Source organism: Xenopus laevis, chromosome 4S, assembly GCF_017654675.1.
Source record: "Xenopus laevis strain J_2021 chromosome 4S, Xenopus_laevis_v10.1, whole genome shotgun sequence".
Lineage (NCBI taxonomy): Eukaryota > Metazoa > Chordata > Amphibia > Anura > Pipidae > Xenopus > Xenopus laevis.
In genome coordinates this window covers 91,742,430-91,766,811 of record NC_054378.1, presented here as the reverse complement: position 1 = coordinate 91,766,811, position 24,382 = coordinate 91,742,430, and the positions used below count along the sequence as shown (strand labels likewise).

Here is a 24,382-nt window from a genome sequence, read left to right as displayed (position 1 = left end):
GGGTGCCAGGTGATGTTGTGATGGATGATTCTGTTAATGCCTTTAGGGCTAGGATGATTTCTTGGACAAGCATAAACTGGACCTTCCCAGATTGTGATGTAGCAGTAAAAACATCTTGAGCCTTTCGGATATAAGGTACCTGGTTGTCTCTGAGACACCTGCTATCATCCTGAGTGTATGTTTAGAATCTCTGCAAAAAGCTAAAAAAGACTTGCTGTTTCTCATGAGAAAATAAATAGAATAAATGAATAGAAATAGTAAGAAGTATTTTTCACCACATGAAAAATATGTTTCCAAACCATACATACATACATACATACATACCATTAATCCCCACTTCCAATTTGTAGTTACAAAGATGTGGAATACACACACACACACATATTTTACATTCATTCAAATAAGGCAAATCTCTTCAACACTATTCACTGATATCCCAATGTCTTAATGACTGCTGGGGCTTGTAAAATATGTATATGTCTGTAAGAATAAATGTTCTTGTTCGAAAAACAATTTTAATAGGACAGAATTACACAGGACAACATAAGTTATAATTTTTTTGTATTTTTAATGAACGTTAAAACACGTATGTTAGCGTCTTAACAGGATTCTTTGTTTTAAGCTCAACATTGCCATCTAGTGTTTGTATTAAATAGGTGTATATGTATAAATATATATATGTTGTAAGCTGCAGGATCCACGACAGACACTTTTCTCTTTTTAAGGCAGTTTATTTACACACAGGGGTGACCATTTCAGGATACAAAACAAATCATAAAAATAAATTGGGCATTACCTTCCCACATGAACTAAACTGGGCCCCTTGTGGACTACCAGTAAGCAAACACATGAGTTAGGGTCCCCCCTGTACTCACAAATCTCCTGGGGGATTGCTCAGTCTCCTGACGTTTCTCCAATGTCTTACTCAGACTGACTCTTTGTCACTTGGCTTGTCTTTCTCTGCACCTCGCAGTGGCAAGTGGCACGCTCAGCCCCTCTGGGAGTTGCTCAAACAGACAGGTGTCCTTCCTGCTCTGAGAGATTCCTAACAGGCTCACTAGAACTAAATACCTTTCCACAGGACAGCCTTCCTGTGGAATGTGAGATCCAATCCGTGATCTGGACTACTGGACTGGAGTACCTGGCTTGCCTGTTCTTTCCAGAATACTCCAGGACCTGGCCTCCAAAGCCTTTAAACAGAGAACATTTTCTCTGTTTATTAACACCCTTCCTGGTACTATGGAGAACTTAAAGGGAAAACAAACCTTTTAACCAGATTGTTTTGGTCTCTCTACCACAATGTGTATGTGCGTTTGTATATTCATACACACAGTCATATATATGTAATTTTGTATTCTATTAAACAATATAAAATTATTTTTAAATGTATAAGAAAGATAATGTTAATGTATTGTTTTCACTAGCAGGGGCTCTGCTAAGTTTAAGGTAAAAAAATCTACAAATAATTGTGGGCAATTATGTAATATTTAATTAATAAAACCCTTGTTTTATTATGTTGCCTGGCCACTGATATGAATAGAAAATGCCTCTGACTTGGCCAAAAACATGGAACAAATTGTAGTGCTTAGCCCTGATCTATGAATTAGGAATCATGATAGTGCAGGACAATCCTGACCACAGAGGGTTAAAGTTAGTAGGGCTATTTCATGTAGTGGGGGGGGCTATTTGGGAAATTTTAACCATGCACAGATCTGAAGATCATCCATCTTAAGATAGAGCCCGTGATCAGAGTGGAGTGTGTGAGGCCCATCAGGGCTGATACCCCAGGGGCCTCCATGCCACCTCTAGGTCCCCTGTATCATTATTGACAAATGTTAGGTAGCTGAAACCTGTGCAGGCATTTAGATAATACATTTAGGGGCAGATTCACTTAGGGTCGAATTTCGAAGTAAAAAATACTTCGAAATTCGACCCTCGAATTGAAATCCTTCGAATTCGAATATCGAAGTCGAAGGATTTAGCGCTAAACGTTCGTTCGATCGATCGAAGGATTTTTCGTTCGATCGAACGATTAAATCCTTCGAATCGAACGATTCGAAGGATTTTAATCCAACGATCAAAGGAAAATCCTTCGATCAAAAAAAGTTTAGCAAGCCTATGGGGACCTTCCCTATAGGCTAACATTGACTTCGGTAGGTTTTATCTGCCGAAGTAGGGGGTCGAAGTTTTTTTTAAAGGGAAAGTACTTCGACTATCGAATGGTCGAATAGTCGAACGATTTTTCGTTCGAATCGTTCGAATCGAAGTCGAAGGTCGTAGTCGAAGGTCGAAGTAGCCCATTCGATGGTCGAAGTACCCAAAAAATACTTCGAAATTCGAAGTATTTTTCATTCGAATCCTCGAGCTTAGTGAATCGGCCCCTTAGATATGTTAACATTAATGTATGCTATTTTACATTAACATTGTCCTCTGCCTTAAAAAGGTAATATGGGCTGACAAGGTTTATCTAATGTATTAGATTGGGTAGAAAAAGTATTCATTGAAAAAAATAGCTTTAAGAGCATTACTCATTGTTTATAGGTGTCAGGACTCTCGGGTATTCAAACTCTAGCATGTGTTTTCCTGGGACAATGCTCCTTCCAGTCGAGCCACTGGAGGCTCTCATGGTTCCAGCACTCCGGCAGCTTGCTCCTTTGCCAGCCTTCCCACGGATTGGGCCTCTACCGGCTCTCCAGCAGCCATTTCCAGCTCCCGTGCTGGCTTCTCAGCCAGTCCTTGCTCCCATGCTGGCTCCCCAAAAGCTGCCTGTTCCTGTGCCAGCTCCCCGAAAGCTTCCTGCAGTCCAACCTGTTCCAGCTTCTGTGCCAGCAGTCCAACCTGTTCCAGCTTCTGTGCCAGCAGTCTTGCCGTTTCTAGCTTTCCTGCCAGCAGCCTTGCCGGTTCCAGCTTCTGTGCTAGCAGCCTTGCCGGTTCCAGCCTCCGTACCAGCAGCCTTGCCTGTTCCAGCCTCTGTGCAAACATCCTTGTCGGTTCCAGCCTATGAGGACAAGTGTACCATGGCCTATGGGCCCAAGGACAAATTTACCTCCAGACCTGCCTTCCCTGCTGCAGGATCTGATAGTTCTGGTGCTCCAGATTCTACCTGTCTTGTTACTATCAGTGGTGATGCTCCTGCTGTCCGGGCAATCATCCTCCTCCTATTGTGGCTAATGATTTGGCTGGTCCGCCACCTGTAATGGAGGCCTGTACTGGTCTGCCACCTATAGTGGATGTGAAAGACCCTGGCGATGGTTTGGTCCTGGCTCCTGACCTTGGCACCTCTTCTGATCCTGGCGGCTCTTCAGCTCCTAATGACCCTGGCAGCTCACCCTCTGCCGACTCATCTAGTTTAATTTCTAGAGCCTAACTCTTTATTAAAAAAACTTTCTTAGTCAATTCCAATATTGCCCAGAGGTCGATACTTCCGGGGGGTATCCCGTGAGGGATTCGAACTCTAGCATGTGTTTTCCTGAGACAATGCACCTTCCTGTTGAGCCACTGGTGGCGCTCATGGCTCCTTCTGGCCAGTCCTCCTACCTATTTATATATTCGTTGTATTTTCTGTCTCCTCCCATCTCGTTACCCTCAGGCCTGTATCTGGGTTTTCAGTTTGCACTTCTGTTTATTGTGGTTTTCATTCTAAGCAGTGTCGGACTGGGATACCAGTAGCCCACCAGAAAACCTTAGGTTGAGGCCGGCCCACTTTCCAAACTATTATACCTCCTCTCCTCACTCACCCTCTTTATTCTCCTAGTCTCTTTTCGCTACCTACTATTCTCTATTCTTTGATTATTAAACCTCTTTATTCCCATAAAGAAATAGAGAATGACCATGAAATAGGCCAAAAGGTTAGAAGCAGGAGGGCCCACTGACACCTTGGCCCACGGGGAGTTTTCCTGGTATCCCGGTGGGCCAGTCCAACACTGATTCTAAACATTAAACATCATTCACTTTACCATGGCTTCTGATGTTAATCCTGCACTAAATGGGTGTTATCTGGGTTACCCAGCATATAGGCTTCAAACTGCTGGACATTCACCAGCATTTAGACATGACAATAGGTATTCTATGATCAAGTGCCTATAACATGAAACACATTAAAGGCTCTTTTAGAGACATTTTTTAATAAATACTTAGCACATCTTAGAATAGTACATGTCACACATAATACAAACCTGTATTTTGATGAGATGACAAGGAAGCACCCTTTTGGATGTTGCTACATTTACCAGCCATGCATTACTATTGCTCAAGTTCTTTTCTACACCGTCCAACCTCCTGCCCCTCGTTTCTTTTCAACCATAGCCCCTGCTCTTTCCTTCTCCCATGCTCTCCACAAATCTTACATTTCTACACCCTTAGCAGGATATTTTCATGGTGCTGCAGCTTTAGTGTGATTAATAAGCCATTTTTTTGAGACATGCTTATTTTGCCTGTTGTAGATTCACTCTAATTTAGCTGAAGTACCATCACAATGCAGACAGAACTGGAGGCCACAGGAATTGATAAAAAGTGGGTGATTTTTAATCAATTACCCAATCCCTATACTACGGGGGTTATTTATCAAGGTCCGAATTTATCTCAATATCGGCTGCTACAAACTCCGATCTAACCCGCTCGGGTTTTGATCGCTTATTTATCATTACATTTTCTTGAAAAGTACCTGTGTGGGAAAAGCTCAGATTTCACGATTTTTTCGTGAATTTTCCCAGAAAACTCAGAATTTTCACCTGAAAGCTCCTAAAACATCGTGAAATTGCTCAAAACCCCCAACACAACCAAAAATCTATGGGACTGTTCCCATTGACTTTTATGCAACCTCAACAGGTTTGAGAATGCCGTGTTTTTATATTTGGGCTTTTTAGCCCTCGGGGTTTAATAAATTCCGAAAAATTCATGATTTTTTGTGTTATAATAGGCTTAAAAATAAAATCATAATTATAACATAAAAAATCTAAATTTTTTCGGATTTCTGGGAATTTCGGGTATTCGGAGCTTAGTAAATAACCACCAACATGTTCCTGCTGGTAAAGATGTTATATCAGTAGAAATGTCATGTTACTAGTCATCGATGTCAAACTGATGACTGACTTTACTTCTATAACAGTTAGACAACTTGACCACAATACCGACCGTGTGAAACAGTGTGTGTTCCCTCTAAATGGCATGAGGTTCAACTTTGAACTCCCACCACTTAGTAAATCCACTGCACTGCTCCAAGATGATGGTATTGATTGCAGGCTGTTAAACTTGAACAGCGATCAGAGCTGCATATTTGGACCATAAGCACTAAACAGTTTTTCAAAGAGCTTTTTAAGGGAAAAAAATGTGGAGTGGCAAGAGCTTCAACATTGATTCCCTGCACTGCTCGGTGCTGCTGGTATTAAGTTCAAGCTGTTAAACTTGAGCAGCAATCAGGGATGTGAACATAAGAGACGCACTGTTTTTCAAGGAGGTAATTTAAAGAAAAAATTTGATAAATTATATGACATTGCAGATTATTTAAATGAGATGGTTCATATTACGAATGGAAAAAGAATGGTGCCTGATTTTGTGGATTATTTTTCTCCTGTACAAAGTAATTTATTGACATGCATGTTTAGATTCATAATGTTATTAACGTACACACAAATTTATCCTCTGGGAACCTCTTATAGCCAGAAAAGGTTTTTACAAGTAGTACATGTGACATTAACATTGATAAAAAAAGAGCCATATTCATTGTTGCCCAGACAACTCTAATATTTATGAACTAAAGGGGAATGTAATAAAAATCAGTAACGAAAAAGATATTTGCCATGCGAAAAAGTGCATAACACGCAATTATAATTTCTAATGCAATAACAATCTAATGAAGTATATTACAAATACTTATGAAATGCTTATTTTTATTCTTATTTCTTCAAATAGTTTTTTATCTTTGCAACTTTTATTACATTTCATTTCAAAGGTATCAGTCTATGGCACTAAATCATAAATAGGAAAAACTAAATAGGAGTTTGAATAAGTGGATGAGCTCCTTAAATGGGCATCACATTATATAATGGAGAGGCTCATAATGAGCATTAACGTGATTACAAGCATTATGGCTTTATTAATGGCAGGCCATGTCAAACTAATCTAATAAGTTTGTAGAAGAATGAACTTCAACCACAGAAATGCAATTAGGCTAAGGCAGTTTGACCCTGTAATGTTCATTGTACATTACTGCTCATTATTCTGAAATCTTTCCTTTGAAAGATAGTCAACATAGAGCAAATAAGGATCTCAAAGTGGTAGAAAATACAGTTTTAAAAAATAAATATTTTAAGTAAGTAAAGTGTGTTATAGGGTACTGCAATAAATACTGATCTTTTCAGTTTATTCCTTAAGTTTGGAAAAATGTTTAAATTCTTGCAGTTAACACCACATTATGGGGCAAATTTACTAAGGCTTTTGTCAAGTTTTGCTTTAAAAATGATGCCCATATGGAGAAAAAAAATGGTACGCTTCCAAAAAAAATGTTGAACATAACAAACTTAGAATTTTTCAAGATTTATTAAACCCCCGAAAATCCAGCATCTCAGACCTGCCAAGGTTGTATATAAGTCTATGGGAGAGGTCCCTATCCTATTCGGAAGTTTATGTGCGCTCTGGAATTAGCATGAAAATTCGACAAAAATCAGAAATATTCGGACTTTCCGGGAAAAAGTCTTTAAAAAAAAACCTATTGATTCAGGAAAAAAATCCAATACAATCGTATGATTCGTATTTTCAACCAAATTTTTTTCGTGTTTGTTCCCAATCTGATAAAATTGGGATTTTCTTAATAATAAATAAGGTCCAATCATGGATTCTAGTTTGGTTGGACTTTTTCATTAAAATAGACAGAAAAATTCAGATTTTGATAAATAATGACCTAGTTAAATATTCACTATAATAGGTAATACTGAAGAAAGAAATAATTCCAAATAAAATCTGTCACAAAACTTAACTGACAGACTGTAGCATAGATACTAGGGATGCACTGAATCCACTATTTTGGATTTGGCCGAACCCCCGAATCCTTCGCGAGAGATTCGGCCGAATACCGTACCCGAATCCTAATTTGCATATGCAAATTAGGGGTGAGAAGGGGAAAACATTCTTTACTTCCTGGTTTTGTGACAAAAAGTCATGTGATTTCCCTCCCCGACCCTAATTTGCATATGCAAATTAGGATTCGGATTCAGTTTGGACGGGCAGAAGGATTCGGCTGAATCCGAACCCTGCTGAAAAAGGCCGAATGCTGGCCGAATCCCGAACCGAATCCTGGATTCGGTGCATCCCTAATAGATACCTTTTACTTTGGATCGGAATAAAAGGGAAAAACATGTGTGGCAAAAGTATTTAGCAAGGCATTTATTGGTAGGGAAAAAGCTTGCTCATGTTATACTTTGCGCCAAAGTGCAATGTACTTTAAGTAATAAAACAGCATGTACAGGCAGAGGAAGGAGTTTATTTAACAAATCACTGTAGACACACTGCTAAAATGTTATATTAACTCCTGTGGGCAAATTCACTTAGTGCCGAAGCACCTAACGCTAGCGTGAATTCGCTAGTGTTGGGCATTTTTGTTACTTCGCCGATTCACTAACCAACACTGGCGTAAATTCGCTAGTGTTACTTCGCACCCTTACACCTGGCGAATTTGCGCAACGGACGTAACTACGCAAATTCACTAATGCGCGAATGATTCTGAACGCTACCTTTTACGCCAGACTTCCTTCGCCACCTCAGAGCAGGCGAAGCACAATAGAGTAGATAGGGATTGCTTCAAAAAAAAGTTACAAATTTTTATAAGTCCCAAAAAACGCTGGCGTTTTTTCATTTTTTATGGGTGATAGGCTGAAAAAGATCGAAAAATTTTTTGGGGCTCCCCTCCTTCCCCCCTACATTTCCTAACTCATGGCAACTTAACTATACAGTGGGCACATGTGTAGGGCAAAATAACAATTTTATTTGCTGTTTTGAAGGTTTCCCAAGCTTGTGTAGTGCTGCTACATATACCTCCATTGTAACTTCAATTTGGCACCGTATGCAAATTAACCATCGCTAGCGTAACTTCGCTTTGCTTGGCGAATTAACGCTAGTGCAACTTTGCAACCTTACGCTACCCCTGAGCGCAACTTCGGATTTTAGTGAATTTGCGGAGCGCTGGCGAAAATACGCCTGGCGAAGCGCAACTACGAATCTTAGTGAATGTCCCACCTAAAGTTTGATATTGATATTAATATGAAAAAATAACTATTGTATAACAATTATTAGCACAGGATCATTGCAAGATCTATTACACTAGCCCCTCATATAATCTGTAGATTTTCCATTGCTTGTCAATTTAGGTTGAAAATGTTGAACGTTGACAATTCCCACACATCTTAATATAATACTAGCAACTATTATAAATACATCACCAAATAACTTCCCTACTCTCGTCTTCACTGCAGATTTACCGTACCTTTCCCTTCCTGTATATTATGGTATTACTCAAGTTTTCTGCAGATTGAATTCTAACAGTGAGCAAAATGAAGCGTTTCCATTACATGCACTTACATAGCATGATCATGTGATGCAATGTGCCAAGAGAAATATGTATGAAAAATATAAATAAATGAGACCTTATTTATTTTGCAACAGAGACAATACAACAAACCACACTTTTCCAAGAATTCTGAAAACACATTTTTGTGATTATCAAAATACAAAAATGATATTACAATATAACGCAAGATGCTGCTAAAGCAATTGGTTCTGTACAAAAACCCTGCTGCTTTTATAAAAATGTCCTAAAATCTAGTCTGAAATATCAGGCCATCTCTAGCTTCTAGAATAAACCATTCTGGCAGTGACGGGATTAAGAATAACACTGATGAAGTTGTTTTTGTACAGTACATGAACTCATGGTTTTCAAGTTCAGCCTGTACAATGGAGGACAGATGTTCATGCCATATAGCAACAGCCTATTAGTTTCTGATGGCTATTAGCAATTTAACAGTCACAGATCAGTTCTTTGTTCAGATGATGCACTAATTTATCAAAGCAGCGTTTCATCCCTCGAGTCTTGTCCGGTTGTGTTGCAGAAACTGCTTTTTCGTCTAGATGCATTGGCTGGAACGTATGACAGTGGATCTGGTCTGATAAGGTAACTAGAGAGAAAAAAAAATATTATATTTACTTTGATGTAGTGAATAAATGAAGTTTAAAGTTTTCTTAAAAACTCACCAGTGTATTCAGAAGCATTGTACAAGGATGATAAATAATCCTTGTATATCATGCAGCAAATTGCAGTCGGTAATACTGTTGGGTATATGGGCTGACGTTACATGTTTATATTATACATTAATGGGCATACAGTATTGCTGGCTTACTAAATAAAAAATCACATGGCCAGCAAGATACTGGGTTAGGCAAAAAATGATAAGGAACACTGCTGCCAATGGGGGATCAGTTGGTTGTGTTTGGTTGGGACAGCAAATCATGTTTTAGGGTTTAAATATACAGGCTATTTGAAGGATGCTGGTTGATTAACTTGAGATGCCTAATATACAATGATTGTTGGACAATATATTATATGCTTTCTTTCTTTCTCATTGTTTTGCCTTCAAGAAGGCTGCGTGATGTTAGCAGGGCAAATTCCTCCCCCACCCAGAGATAATGGGGAGAATATTCCTAAAACGTGTATCTCTTCTTAAAGGGGTGATTCACCTTTAAGGTAACTTTTAATATGTTACAGAATGGCAAATTCTAAGCAACTTTTCAATTGGTTTTCATTGTTTATTTTTTATAGTATTTTACTTATTTGCCCTTTTCTTTCCTCTTTGCAGCTTTCAAATGGGCGTCGCTGACCCCTTCTAAAAAGCAAATGCTCTGTACGGCTACAAATGAATTGTTATTGCTAATTTTTAACACTCGCCTTTCTATTCAGGCCTCTCCTATTCATATTCCAGTCTCTTATTCAAAGCAATGCATGGTTGCTAGGGTAATTTGGATCGTGTGGGGTTTACCTTGACGTGGCTTATCAACTTTATGATCATAATTTTGTAACAAAAAACTCCTGTTCCGTAAACATAGGCACTTACATTTATACTGAATTATTTGTGAAACAGGGGACCAGGGAATGTGCATTGAAAAATAGCACTTCCCGTATACTTAAATATAAATGATACTTTAACTTAGCCTTTTGAGTGCTCCCACAACCCCCTATTATTGTAATTTGGATCCTAGCTACAAGATGCAAATTGTCCCAATATATCAGTCTCTACATCATATTAAACGTTTTCTCAAAGGTGAACAACCTCTTTAAAGGGTCGTTCACCTTTTATCTAACATTTAGTATTATTGCATTAATATTCTAAAATTATGTGCTATTCATTTTAATTTTTTATGTTTTTTTTTAATTACGTTGCTTTTTGTACAACAGTTCTCCAGTGGATTTCAGCAGCTATCTGGTTACTAAGATCCAGTGTGCACTAGTTAAACAGGAGACTGGAATTTAAAAAGATGAGGGTCTGAATAGAAAGATAAGTCAGAAAAAGTAACAATAAATGTGTAGCCTCATATAGCAATATTTTTTTGAGTAAACAGCTCTTGAAATTTTCTCTGTTTGTTTAGGATAGCAACTGCCATATTGGCTTGGTGTGACATCACTTCCTGCTTGAGTCTCTCCCTGCTCGCTCATAGCTTTGGGCTCAGAGTACAGCAGGGAAGGGAGGAGGGAGGGGGAGAGGAGCAAACTGCATGCTCAAGCCCTGCCCTGGAGGTTTAAGCTGAAAACAGGAAGTCTGATACAGAAGCCCATGTATACACAATAGAAGGAAAGAAATGTGGTGTTTCTTTTGATAAAGGACTCAGAGCAGCATTATTTTGAGGGTTTACTGGTGTATTTATATAGACCTTTCTGATAAAGCTTACTTAATTTTAGCCTTTCCTTCTCCTTTAAGGAGTTGGACAATGCTTGTTTGGTCAAATTGTAAGATAATAAGCACTGTTAACAGTTGAGCTGAGAGGTAATATCATCAGTAAGAACTCTCTGTACATATTCCCATGTCTATTGTATGTTAGAACATTCCGTGACAATGACATAATAAATTATGTTGGGTCCTTAAGGTTTGAGCCACAGATCTAAATGGGTTATGGGTAAAGTAAGCAATGTGCCTACTGTCATTCATTCCTTTGTCTTCTTGTAGTAAAGTCAAGATTTAGTTAACCATTTACAGTGCCATAAAACATTCTTATTATTATAATAATTATTATTATTTTAACTGAATAATCAAACTGAGACTGAGTAAACATCGGTTGCAAATGTATAAAACCTATTTCAGTGGTATAAAATTCAGATAAGCGAGCGGTTCACCCATGCCAAATAAGTGCTTTTATTATAGTTGCTAGAGCAACTGTGCTTCACAGTAGTTTCTAAACACTTGGTTTGATGACAAACTCCTGAGATATTCTTCACCTTTCAGCAAACTGCTGTCTGCCCACATTGAATTAGCACTAAGTGATGACCTTGCTACCGTTTACATTAAAACACAGAAGGCAGGTTAATCTTTATTTGCAAAGCTTTTAAACTTAGCACTTATGAAATAAAGAACATGCTTACAAGGGAGCAGGATGTGTTCCCTACAGTATTTATTTGATAAAATTGTATGAGAACACGTAGGGGCATATTTATAAATGCAGTGAAAAGAGCAATGATGCATCACAATTTTACATTACTACTTCATACATATAGGGGCACATTTACTAAGGGTCGAATATTGAGGGTTAATTAACCCTCGATATTCGACCCTCGAAGTAAAATCCTTCAACTTCAAATATCGAGGTCGAAGGATTTAACGCAAATACTTCAATCGAACGTTCGAAGGAAAAATTGTTCGATCAATTCTAACGATTCAAAGGATTTTAATCCATCGATCGAAGGATTTTCCCTTTTAAAGAGACAGTACTTCGGCTATCGAATGGTCAAATAGTCGAAAGATTTTTAGTTCCAATCGTTCGAATCGAAGGTCGTAGTAGCCTATTCGATGGTCGAAATTTGAAGTTTTTTTTACTTCGAATCCTTCACTCGAGCTTAGTAAATGTGCCCTTAACTGTCTTTATCCAGAAGCAGGATAATTATTATAAAGTAAACTAAGGATACTAACAGGATATTAAGCCTGTTCCATCAGTATTTCAGGGTAAATATTTGCAGTAAAATACAGTAGGTGAATATACTAGCAAAGAAACTGGGACAAGTGGCCATATGGCCTTTACGTTTTTTAGGATAGGTTATTTCTGCACCCCATGTGCATGTGTGATTTTCACATTTGCATTGCACAGTGACTTTTATGGGGTGCCATTAGTCCCAAATACATTCTGTAACAAAACTATCCCTAATACACATTTATTAATTAATTTCTCTCATGGTATATAAGTATTTGTGATCACACACAGATAAAAAAATATACAAAGACTTATTTCTATTAAAGAATGAGAACAAAATATGGTTAGTGCACAAAAGAATGTCATTATATTATGAACTCCATTCTGTACATGACTGTTAAAGGCCGGGAGTGGCGGGAATAACAAACCATACTTACCAATACCCTTTTTCCTTGTCTGCGACACATACCCGAAAACTCACCAAAAAACAGACAACACCAAATTTTTATTGGATAATGATGGCCGCAGCTTCTTTATTAAAATTTCGAAGTTCAAACATTTTCAACCACCAATACTGTAATAAAATAAACTGTTTACAAAAAACATTAACATTTTTATTATACATAACATTCCATAACTGAAATTTTTATTACCCTGATTATTTCTGCCCTATTCAGATTCCCTTGGGGCAGATGGTCCTGGGATTACCATCCTGTGCATTGTACCTCGGTACTGCTGCACAAATTTTTGATTACCCATCAGCCGCAATACGCCGACTCGATGTCACTCTAGATTTTTTGCCACCATGGGACCCCATGCCCGAGCTGGCTAGTTAAATATAATGTTCCTCATTCTCACCGGAACCCCTCATAGTTCCTCCTTTTTAACTCCCTTCTTTTCCCAGGACCACCGCCACAGAAAAGGGGTACTGACACCTTAGTAACCTTTGCTCCCCCACACCGCTAAGGCCCTCTCCAAACCGTCTTGCAAAGACATGTTAAAAATGTCCAAACCAATCGGATTCAAATATACCCCATCGCTTCTGTACAGACCCACCTCCTTAGCTTCCAATTCCAAATGTCTAATGGCCAAACCACCGGTTCTCACCGCGAACTTCCCCACTTCCCTGTTCACCTTCACCCTGGCTTTGCTTACGGCCTCATTGGATCGAGCCCCTCTCCAGGAGAATCTATCCACAATATCCGACCACACTAGTAAGGTGCTAGGAAAGCGGCAGAGCAATCGCCACCAATCGCATTTTATATCCTGTATTAGTAACCGCATGGGGACTGAGCTCAGGTCGTTCCCTCCAGCATGCAAAACCAAAATCTGTGGGGCCCCGTATTTATCCGCATAACGCGACAGCAACGGAAAAACCTACCCCAACATAAAACACGGAACCCCATCCACCTCACCGTCGCCTTGTGTCGATCGATTCCTAGCTGCCGTTTGTACACACTGGCCTCGGCATGCAGGGCTGCCCAATAAACATACGAGTGGCCTGCAATCCATATCGACACAGGACCTGCGAGTCAAGATAACACAATTAACACTGAGAACGAACATAAAGTTTGTATCTCCCAGACCTCCACCTCCCAATCCCTTTAATGGTCTCTACAGGCAACCCCAAAGCAGCCGCCTCTGTTGCAGCTCCTATGCGGAACGAATGTGGTTTAAAAAACTCTGTCTCCCAACCTAAGCTCTGCACACATTTTTGGAGGATCGCCTGGAATTGAAACCTGTTTAAGAATGTACCATCCTGGTGCATCAAAAGGGGTCCTGGCAAGTTCGGTCTAACGGCTAGGAAGTGCTGGTACATTACTAGAGGGCAGCAGGCATTGCCTACCGCCCTCCCCAGCCGTATCACCTGCCCTTTTCCCACTTGGTCAGTTTTGGACAACCGCAACGTCAAGAGTAACTGGTCACCCTCCACCCTACAATCAGACACTAGCAGGCCCCCCGGTTTTGTTTTTTGAAACAAGCTCTCCAACCCGGAAAGCCCCATAAAAGGCCAGCACGAAAGCTACACGGAATAGCACCACTTCATAACCACCCGTGCATATCTCCTCCAACTTTTTAAGTAAAACCAACAATTTCTCAAAAGAAATAGGCCTCCGCAGAGCCATCGGTTTTCTTCCCTTCTGCAAGCCCTTCAACGCCTGCCGTATGAACCCTTCCTTAGTCCAGTCCCTCCTACCTTGCATCCTGAGGCCAAAGGAAACACCCGCCAACTTGCCTGCCAGCATCGCCGCCGAGCAGCCCTGCTCGCATAAATGTTCCACCCAAGCCAACAATGTTCTTACATGTTCTGCAGCCCTGCCTCCCGTCTCGTACTCTACCTGAAAAAGAGTCCACTCCTCCCACGCGGCACAATATTTCGACCACGTGCCCGGAGCCAGCAATTGCGTCTCCAACCGCGCCATGTTCCGGAACCCAGTGCCCACAAGTGAACCGGGCAAAGTTCTCCCACTGAGTCCGCCTCCGATGCCAAGCTCCTGAACCGCTCCCACTGTGAACGAGAAAGAGCGTCCGCTATTTCATTCTCAATGCCAGGCACATGTCTCGCCCTAATCCACATATTTCTCTGTAGGCAGCCCAATACCAAAAACCTGAGTAATCGTAACACCGGTTCCGAGGACGCCGTTATGTTGTTAATAGCTTGGACCACCGCCATATTGTCCGACCAAAAGATGACTTGTCTTTCAGCCAACAACTCCCCCCATAGAACTATTGCCACCACTATGGGAAAGAGCTCCAAGAACGCTAGGTTTCTATCCAGCCCTTCCTGTCGCCAACTGTCCGGCCAACACCCTGCGCTCCAACGCCCTCCGAAGAAAGCCCCATAACCAATCGCACCTGAAGCATCTGTATACAGTTCCAATTCTCCGTTGCTAGCCGCCGCTTTTTGCCAACAGGACCTACCATTATACATATCCAAGAAGGTAGAACTGTAGTGTAGATGTGGAACAGATCCAAAGCGGCAGTCAAACTGCAAAAAATCCGTTTATTGGGGAGTGTACATATCCAAGAAGGCCTCCCATATCTCCAAGTCATCCTTCACTGCCCTACCCAAACGTACAAAATGGTGCGGGCATCTCACTCCTGTCGTGGCCATTGCCAATCGCCGGGAAAACACCCTTCCCATGGGCATGATCCTACAGGCAAAATTAAGTTTACCCACTAGCGATTGAACCTGTTGGAGCCTCAACTTCTTCACGGCCCGTGCCCCCTTTAACTCCTGCCGCAGGTCCTCCAACTTATCTTGCGGTAACCGACACACCATGTCCACCGTGTCAATCTCAATGCCTAAGAATTTTATTTTAGACCGTGGGCTCTCTGTCTTATCTGGTGCAAGGGGGACACCTTGCCTGCCAGGAGTGTCCTGTGATCCCCGATGCCTCTGCCTTGATGCAGAGCCGCTGCCACGGTCCCCAGGACCTGCCGTCGGTACGGACAGTCCACTCTCCCTGCAGTGAGAGCCAGCCGGTGCTGCTCTGGCTGCTGCTGGCTTCCTCTGCGCCTTGCCTCAATCGGTGCGGCTGGTTCCGCCCACCGCTCGGTTGCCGGTATCCGGATCTCGCCTCAGAGCAGCAGGCGCTCTGAGCGACCAACGACTGCCGCCGCTCGTGTCCCTGGTCGTGCTCCCCCGCCGCCTGCCAGCACTTGGACTCACCCGCCGGATCGGAGAAGATAAGGGGCTCAGCCTGGCAGGCGGACGGGATCTCCGTGGGCGTTTTGGACTGGGAGGGGGAGCAGGCTGCGGGAGGACTTGAGCGATCTGTTGTTGCAGCCACCCTCTCCCCCTAACTGCAGCCTCTGCTCTGAGCTGCTTCAGCATGGCCTCAACGCTGCGGCCCTCCATGGCTACAGGCCCGACTGTTCCTGACTCGTACACTGTTGAGGTAGGAAGAGGAAGTTGTTTCTCCCGCACTTTCCTTCTAATTAATAAACATGAACAATCACTACAGGTTCATAATTATAAGTTCTTACAAATGGCTGAGAAATATAATGCTGCACTTATAATGATTGTAGAGAAAGAAAAGTATGCAAAACATGAATATGATCATTTTAGGTGATATAGCTATTCTTATTATAGTAACCTGCTTGTGAAGTGGATCATAATTTATTTATGTAGAAGCAACAAGCTGCACAATGCTTTACATTTATTTATAACAGGGGTCTTATAATGCCGTCCCCTTACCTGCCCAGTGTTTAACCCTTTCACATCACAGCGGGTTGAGGGGGGCACAACTGCGCACATGTCGCACGCATGAGTAAGACGACACCCAGAATTAGAAAGAGCAATTGGGTCTGATTAGTGTCAGAGCACATATATAATTGTGCAAATTGTAATTCATTGGATTGGCTGCGAATTACCACATTTTGCCACAAGCAAATTAATTAACCGGCAAAAAAAAAATTGGTGCTTGTCACAATTGACACACAAATAAAAATTGTTGCATGTCAAAATTATTCGGACGCCCATTGATTTTAATGCCTTTGGACCAAATAGTTGCACATATAAAAATTGTAGCTTGCGGGTCAATTATTTTTATTTTACACCCATTGTGTTTCACTAATTTTTCGCCGTTTCACGAATTTCGAGGCACAGATTTGCCCATCACTAATTAGGGACATTGTGCAATTAATACTGTCAAATCTGAACTGCACAGTTCCTTGCCCAGCAGCAATCCAGGTGCATGTCATACAATAATATTAGAAAAATAATATTTGGGTGAGTTCAGAATTATTCAACAAGACTGAACTCCATCCACCAGTGGATCATTCAGCTGTCTTACTGAGCCACGTATACCAGATTAATCCATATGGGAAAACTTCACCCATGGGTAGTCTTTGCACTGCTTTTGACAAAGCTGCCATAGTGATGACATGGAAGCTATGTAAACCAAAAAAACTGCTTATAAGGCCTACTCATACTATGCAGACTGTGAGTCCCCATTGTCTGGAGGGGAGAGGTTGCCAAACGAGCAGATCTTGCCCCAGTATGGCCACTGGGTGATGTTCGTCCGATTCGATCGTGGGCCCTAGGGACCACTTGGTCTTTTGGTAGCTTTTATCGGTCCGTGTATGTCCACCTTTAGTCAGCCACTCCAGACAATGGGGACTCACACACAGTCTGTATAGTATGATGTGTGGGCCTTCTAAACAGTTTCTTAGTCACATAGTTATCTGTAGTTTAACTACTACATAATTTTCATTTCATCACTATGGCAGCTTTGTCAAAAGCAGTGTAACACTTTGTGTGTGAGCAGAGCCTACCCATGTGTGAATGTTTCCCAAATGGATTAATCTGGTATAAGTGGCTCAGTAAAGCAGCTAAGTGACCCACTGGTGGATGGAGTTCAGCAGTCTTGTTGCAAAAATTTGAACTCACACTAAGAAAAATACTATATATGTCTTATTAGTGGCTGCTTATAAGACCTACACATCATACTATACAGAAAATGTGTGCACATGATCAGTCCCACATCTATGTCTAAAACTATTATGTAGTAGTTGAACTACAGATAACTATGAGACGTATCATACGACCCACTCATTATACTATACAGAATATGTGTGCATATGACCAGTCTAGGGTTGGCACCTTTTATTTTGGCAAAAATGGACATGGGATAGGCCGGTGATGTAGGGGGCAGTGCAGATGACATCAGGGGTGGGACTGATTATGTAGCAATCAGCAATTGTCATTTACTTCAGTGTCCTGTTTGGATTTTCTAATTTGGAATTCCGGACTTTTCACCCTGGCAGCCCTTCCAAAAATTGGGGATGTCCGGGTGAAATCTGGACATGTGGCAACCAAAGATCAGTCCCAGTCATGGCTAAACCTATTGTGTAGTAGTTGAACTATAGCTAAGCACATTATAAAGAGAGTGCTAAATGCTAACTGGTGCAAGATTACATCTAGGAGGAGACATTAAAGTCTAACAATCATATGCAAATATAGCCCTCTTCTGCTACTGCATGAAATCTAGCATGCATTTAGTAGTCTGTGCCTCCACTATATGGGAGAGCAGGTTTACTTTAATATGGAGTGCCGCCACCCAAGGTCAGGAAAGGCTGAACACATACAGGTAGCCTGCCAGCCAGGAGCAACTTCACTCAAATAACACAGCTAATGATCTCTGGACTGCTGAAGGGAATCCCCACTTATGTGGCAGTTGCTTCAAAGAAGGACTCCCTTTGGCTTTCCGTGCCGTGAGAAGAGCACGCTTTGTTCTTCAGAGCCCTGACAAGGACCCCCTTTCCTTCCACACCCTAAAGAGAGTGCGGTTTTCTGCCACTGGGGTTCCCTACTAAATTAGACACACATAAATTCTGGGAGTATGTTTTCTGCTGATTCTATATCCCAGCAGCACTTCCTTTCTCCCAGCAGCACTTTCTCTCTCCCTCTTCCTTCCTGTCCTGTCACAGGGTGTGGCTCCTCCCCCTCATTCCACAGAAACAATACAGAGGAGAGACGAGTGTACACAGCTCTCCTACACATAGCTTATTGCTGATGGGTTAGGCTGCAAGATAATAAGTGTGATAAACTGGCTGGTAGTGGATTAAATGATTCTGCTGTGTTAGTTCAGGCAAAACAGTCAAGACAAGCACAGTAACATTTAACATACCTCCCAACTGTCTCGCATTACGCGGGACAGTCCCGATTTTATATGCTTGTCCCGCTGTCCCGGATAGTAGTGAAGATGTCCCGCGGACCTGTGCCGGCTGTTCTTGTTGTCTGATCTCCCTGGCACGGGCAGCAGCATCTTGCTACTTCCGGGTTTCTGCACACCTGCCTTGTCACTTGAGACTAGGGTTGCCACCTTTACTGAAAAAGATTACCGGCCAGAGGGGGGCGGGCACAAAAAGGGGGCGGTCCGTGATGTAAAAAGGGCAGGGCCATGCGGTGTGCCGCAAAAAGGGTGGAGCAACATCGCATCGATGTCCACAGAGCCCTAAGGTGTGTGGTGTTACTGACTGTGTAATAAAAGCTAAAATTATGAGCCCTAATTAGTTAAAACTAAAACATCAGAAGTTCTTCTGTGATTCTTCAAGTAAGCCTATTAAGAAAGGGCAATTAATTGCTTATTGTAGAAGTGCAGCCATGTGAGTGGAAGCAAATCTGATACAAGTTGGTCTGCTCTGGGCCCAGGTGGGAAGGGTGACATTTGGGAACATGCCACGTGCACACAGGGCTTGTGTTTATGGCCTGGCACTGCAATATACGCTCATATGGCCAGTCAGAACTAGCCAACACTTTGCAGGAAGCAGGATTCCCTCAGAGCAGAAAGCAGCGCCTGCTAATGAGACCCAGTAAGATAGGAAAGGATATGACCTTTGAGACTTAAGAGTAGTGTATTTGGGTCACATTTTAAGGTAACACACATTCACCCAGCATTAATTGGATCTTCTTGATTTGCACTGGTGCTCCGTCACCGGCAACCACAGGATTAACTTCAATGTATTAAATTGGCAAATCAAGAAACAGCAAGGAGCAGAATACCTGCTATTCAGTCTTTATTGTGCATTCCACACGACATGTTTCGGGCAGCAAGGGCCCTCGTTTCGGAACTTGCTAGCTTGGTACAAACCCTCATTGTTAGCTGAAGTTCCACAAAAATCAATTATTACACCTGCCCCACTCCAGTTATTGCTACATTCCAAGCACCGGAGGCTGCTGGGAGTTGTAGTATAGTAGTAGCGGGCTGGGGACAGATTAACCATGTTCCAAAGGTTACACACTGTAAGACACACACACACACACACACACACACGTCTCGTGAACATGTGATTTGGCGTTAACACAGCAAGGTGACAGATAACACACTATAACACACTGACAGATAAGCCCTGCAGGCTTCCCTTGCTTATTGTCTTGTTTTTGTTGATTCATTTTCACTATTGTTATGTTATTATGAAAGCTTCGGCAGTGTATATAATAATGTGAATGAGGGGACTACAGATCCCAGGAGGCTGTGCTCTTTAGAGGAAAGAGGAGAAAGGAAATCAAGACAGTGGGCCTGGGTAGAAAGTGCATCTGAGGAGAAAGGCTTCTTGGATACGTTGCAAATTCTGCTAAAGGCCTATGGGGCTCATTTATCAACACTGGGCAAATTTGCCCATGGGCAGTTACCTATAGCAACCAATCAGTGATTAGCTTTTTAAAGCCAGCTGCAAGTAGAACAATGAAAGCAGCAATTTGATTGGTTGCCATGGGTTACTGCCCATGGGAAAATTTGCCCAGTATTGATTAATGACCCCCAGTGAATCAGAAAAGCCTTCCTCCATGACTGAAAGGAATCTCTGGCAAGCATTGCACTGTGGAAGGAGTTCTGAGAGTCACCAAACAAACGATGCAGCCTATTTATAGAAAGCAGGCCATCCATGCCGGGATGGATGGCTGTGTGTGTGTGTTTCTTACTGTGTGTGTGTGTTACTGTGTGTGATTGGTACATTTGCTGTAATAACTGAAAAAAAACCACAAACATGTTCAAACTTTCATAATTGCCAAATTTTGTAAAATGAATATGGTAATCGGGGGGGGGGGCCACAAAATGGGCGTGGCCAAAAATTGGTCTTTTTGTCTCTCATTTTATTTACAAAATGTTGGGATGTATGCATTTATTACAACATTGCAGGTAGGTGTGGCCTGTCAAATTATTGCTCTCAACTTAGACAGGACGAGGGAAACAAGAACAGGAATGAATCATAAGACAATGGCAAAACAGCAGGAATGCCCTTAACCAAAATAACCACACAAGCAGGTTACTACAATAAGAATAGCCATATCACCTAAAATGATCATATTTATGTTTTGCATACTTTTCTTTCTCTACAATCATTATCAGCACAGCATTATATTTCTCAGCAATTTATAGAACCAATTATGAACCTGCAGTGTTTAACAGCAGCCCTTTTAAGGGATGATGCAGCCATGTGGAGCAGAGCTGGCAACTTTTCATCTAGTTTATTATATGGCAATAAGCTTTGTTCTTATTGGTTCAGGAATGTGACTGACAGTTTTGCTTCACAGAATGGATATTTTATCTGTTTTGTGAAACTGAGCTTTCATTTTCTGGAAAGAATGAATCCTGTACTATAAAATCTTGCTTTCTGTCACAAATATCTATTTTGTCATTCAAATCTAGCTTGGTATGCACTAGTTAGTTACACTATTATTTATTGTCCAAGTTTTTTTTTACATAATTCATTCTGTAAGTAACTCTACACATAAGTGTGTCTGTTACATGGATGTTATACATTTGTGAGACAGATTGCTTGTTAAAATGTACAGAATGGAGTTTACAATATAATGACATCCTTTTGTGCACTAAACTTATTTTGTTCTCATTCTTTAATAGAAATAAGTCTTATATATTTTTTAATGTGTATGGTCACAAATACTTATATACCATGAGGGATATTAATTCTGTGTATTAGGGATAGCTTTGTATACAGAATGTATTGGGACAAACATCACCCCATAGCCCTTGGGCTTTCTATTAATAAATATTGTTTTCATATTTCATAATATGTAGATATGACCAAATCTACTTTTTTGAACCACCATTTAGTGATGGTCACTGTGCTAGAGTCCTGCAGCGGGTCGGGTACCCGCGGGTTACCCGCAAAAACATGCAGTACCATGCAGGTTATACGTTCAAGTTCAAGGTGCGGGTATACCCGCGGGTCGGCGGTTCTGCGGGTTGCGGGTCGGGCTGCAGGTCTTCTCAATATCAATATTTGCTCCTTTTTTCTGGTCACGTCCACTTCCGATGATGTCATTTCCGGTACACAATGACAGCACTTCCGGTTTTACTGCCTTTTTTCTGATCATATCTACTTCTGATGATGTCACTTCCGGTTTATAATGACAGCACTTCCTGATTCTTGATGGTCAGCGGGTCGCGGGTCCGGGTTGCAGAGAAGGTACTTGCGGGTCGGGTTGCGGGTCCAAGCGGGTAAGAATGCGGGTTGCGGGTGCTGGTTGCGGATTGCAGGTTGCGGGTACGGGTTCGGGTCCCAAAAAGTGGACCCGCGCAGGACTCTACTCTGTCACCTGACCAGAAATACTACAACTCTAACTGTAACAGGAAGAAGAGTGAAAGCAAAATACATAACTCTGTCTTTTAATTGGCTCATGTGCTAACATGTATGGTTTGTTTTCTTTGTTTGCGTGCACTGTGAATCCTACCATCCCAGGGGCAGCCCTTATTTTTTAAAATGGCAATTTTCTGTTTAGGATTAGCCAATGATACATACTACTAAAAAAGCATATCATTATGAAAATGGTGTATTTACATGAAGTAGGGTTTTACACCTGATCTGTTTTATGCAATGTCTTTTTAAAGAGACCTACATTGTTCAGGGGGGTATAGTTTTCCTTTAAGACAAGCTGTATGCTTAACACTGATTTTAAGGATTCCTATTTGGTGGGCTAAGCACTTGGATTTGGATGAATATGAATCCTACTGAAAAATCCAAATGCTGGCCAAATCCCAAACCAAATCCTAAACCAAATCCTGGATTCAGCACCCCTAAAAAATAAACCTGCATAGCATACGTATTTTTATTACCTATAGTGGTATGGTTCCCATCATTCTTTAATGAAAAACTATACCCCTGAACAATAAAAATATATATTGCATAAAACAACTCATATGTAAAACCCTGCTTCATCTAAATAGACTTTTTTCATAAATATATACTTTTTTAGTAGTATGTGCCCTTGGGTAACACCTTAGGGCCACACCCTGGGACAATATGGTTCAAGGTGCATACAGACAAACAGTCACATCATTTCCATTAATGGAAAGAGTTAAGTCTTTTACTCCAAAATGTCTTCCTGTTACAGTTAGAGCAGTATTTCTGGTCAGGTGATCAACACAGAGAATATCATATAATGGTGGCTCAAAGTAAAAGATGTAAAAGAGAATTTACTCAAACATTTATAAAAATATATATTCAACTTTCAGTAAGATCCTTTAATAAGTAATTTACTATGAAAAAACCCTGTTGGTTAAAAAGTAGTCATTCTAGGGGTATAGTTTTCCTTTAATGGACTTCACTAAGCCTATAACTAGTGATGGGCAAATCTGTCCCATTTCGTTTCGGTGAAAAATTTGCAAAACGGCGAAAATATTTGAGAAGCCCTTTAAAGTCAATCGGTGTCAAAATAATTTTTATGCGTGAAAATTTTTACACGGTCGACTCTTTTGTCCAAATGCATTTAAGTCGATGGGCGTCACAATTCTTATTATTACACATGCAACTTTTTTGTTGTAGCAAATTTTTCAGACTGCAAATTTCACAAAAATTAATAGGTGGCAAATGCAAAAATTCACGGAATATCCATTCCCGGCAAATACATTCGGCCATCATTAAATATAACATGTTTGCACAATTCCAGTGTAACTTTGGCGCATAACATTTATAATTCAAGAAATGGAAACACGTCTTTACCTGTGATTTTCCAATGGGGTGCTCTCAAATTTTATTCACGGTGCAAATGACACAAGAACATTCGGATCAAATGTTTCGGTCCCCAAAACATTTGATCCACATTCATGCGTGTGTCCTTTACACATTGAATACAAATTGCTAGTTGCTAGTGTCAGTTTTATTGTTAGTACTGGTTAAAATATTGTTTCACATTCCTATTCACTAGTAAAGAAAATATTTATTGTTCAGAGCACCATGGAGTTTGCTTCTCATTTCTAAGCCTTCTCACTACATCAGATATACCTCTGTCTTAGAAAATTTTTCCATTATGGGGTTTCTGATAACCTGAGAACTCCATAACCAAAAGCAGTTCCAGTACCTAGAGTTAAATAATAATAGTACAGAACCAATGGAAAGAGAGTAAAAAAGTAAAAAAGTTTCATGGAAGATGAAAAACGTGGATGAGATATGTTGTTTACTCTCAACTTACACAACATCGCTAAGTTCAAGTCTGGTGTCTGGGGACGGGTTGATGAGGATGTAGGACAGGGTGTTCTGCTGATCATTCATTTCATCTATGGAAAAAAACATAGAGCAGAATTATTCCCTATTACCTAGCGGCTGCAACTTAGCATGACATGCCATAAATTAATACATATGTTTGTGTATGCGTATATATATATATATATATATATATATATATATATATATATATATATATATATATATATATATATATACATATATACATATATATTTTGTAAAAAGATAGTGT

General features: G+C 40.9%; 1 protein-coding gene across 2 annotated transcripts in view; it reads right to left on the bottom strand.

Moving 5' to 3' along the window:
- Positions 1-8,626: 8,626 nt before the first annotated feature.
- The window catches only part of kcnt2.S (potassium channel, sodium activated subfamily T, member 2 S homeolog), a 209,442-nt gene continuing 193,686 nt past the window's right edge, over positions 8,627-24,382 (bottom strand). For both annotated transcript variants that reach the window (XM_041561573.1, XM_041561574.1), the window contains 2 exons: positions 24,098-24,182; positions 8,627-9,164 (listed from right to left, as the gene is read on the bottom strand). In XM_041561573.1, coding sequence (XP_041417507.1) covers positions 9,053-9,164; positions 24,098-24,182 — 197 coding nt within the window. In that variant the 3' untranslated portion in view covers positions 8,627-9,052. The remainder of the gene's footprint in view (positions 9,165-24,097; positions 24,183-24,382) is intronic.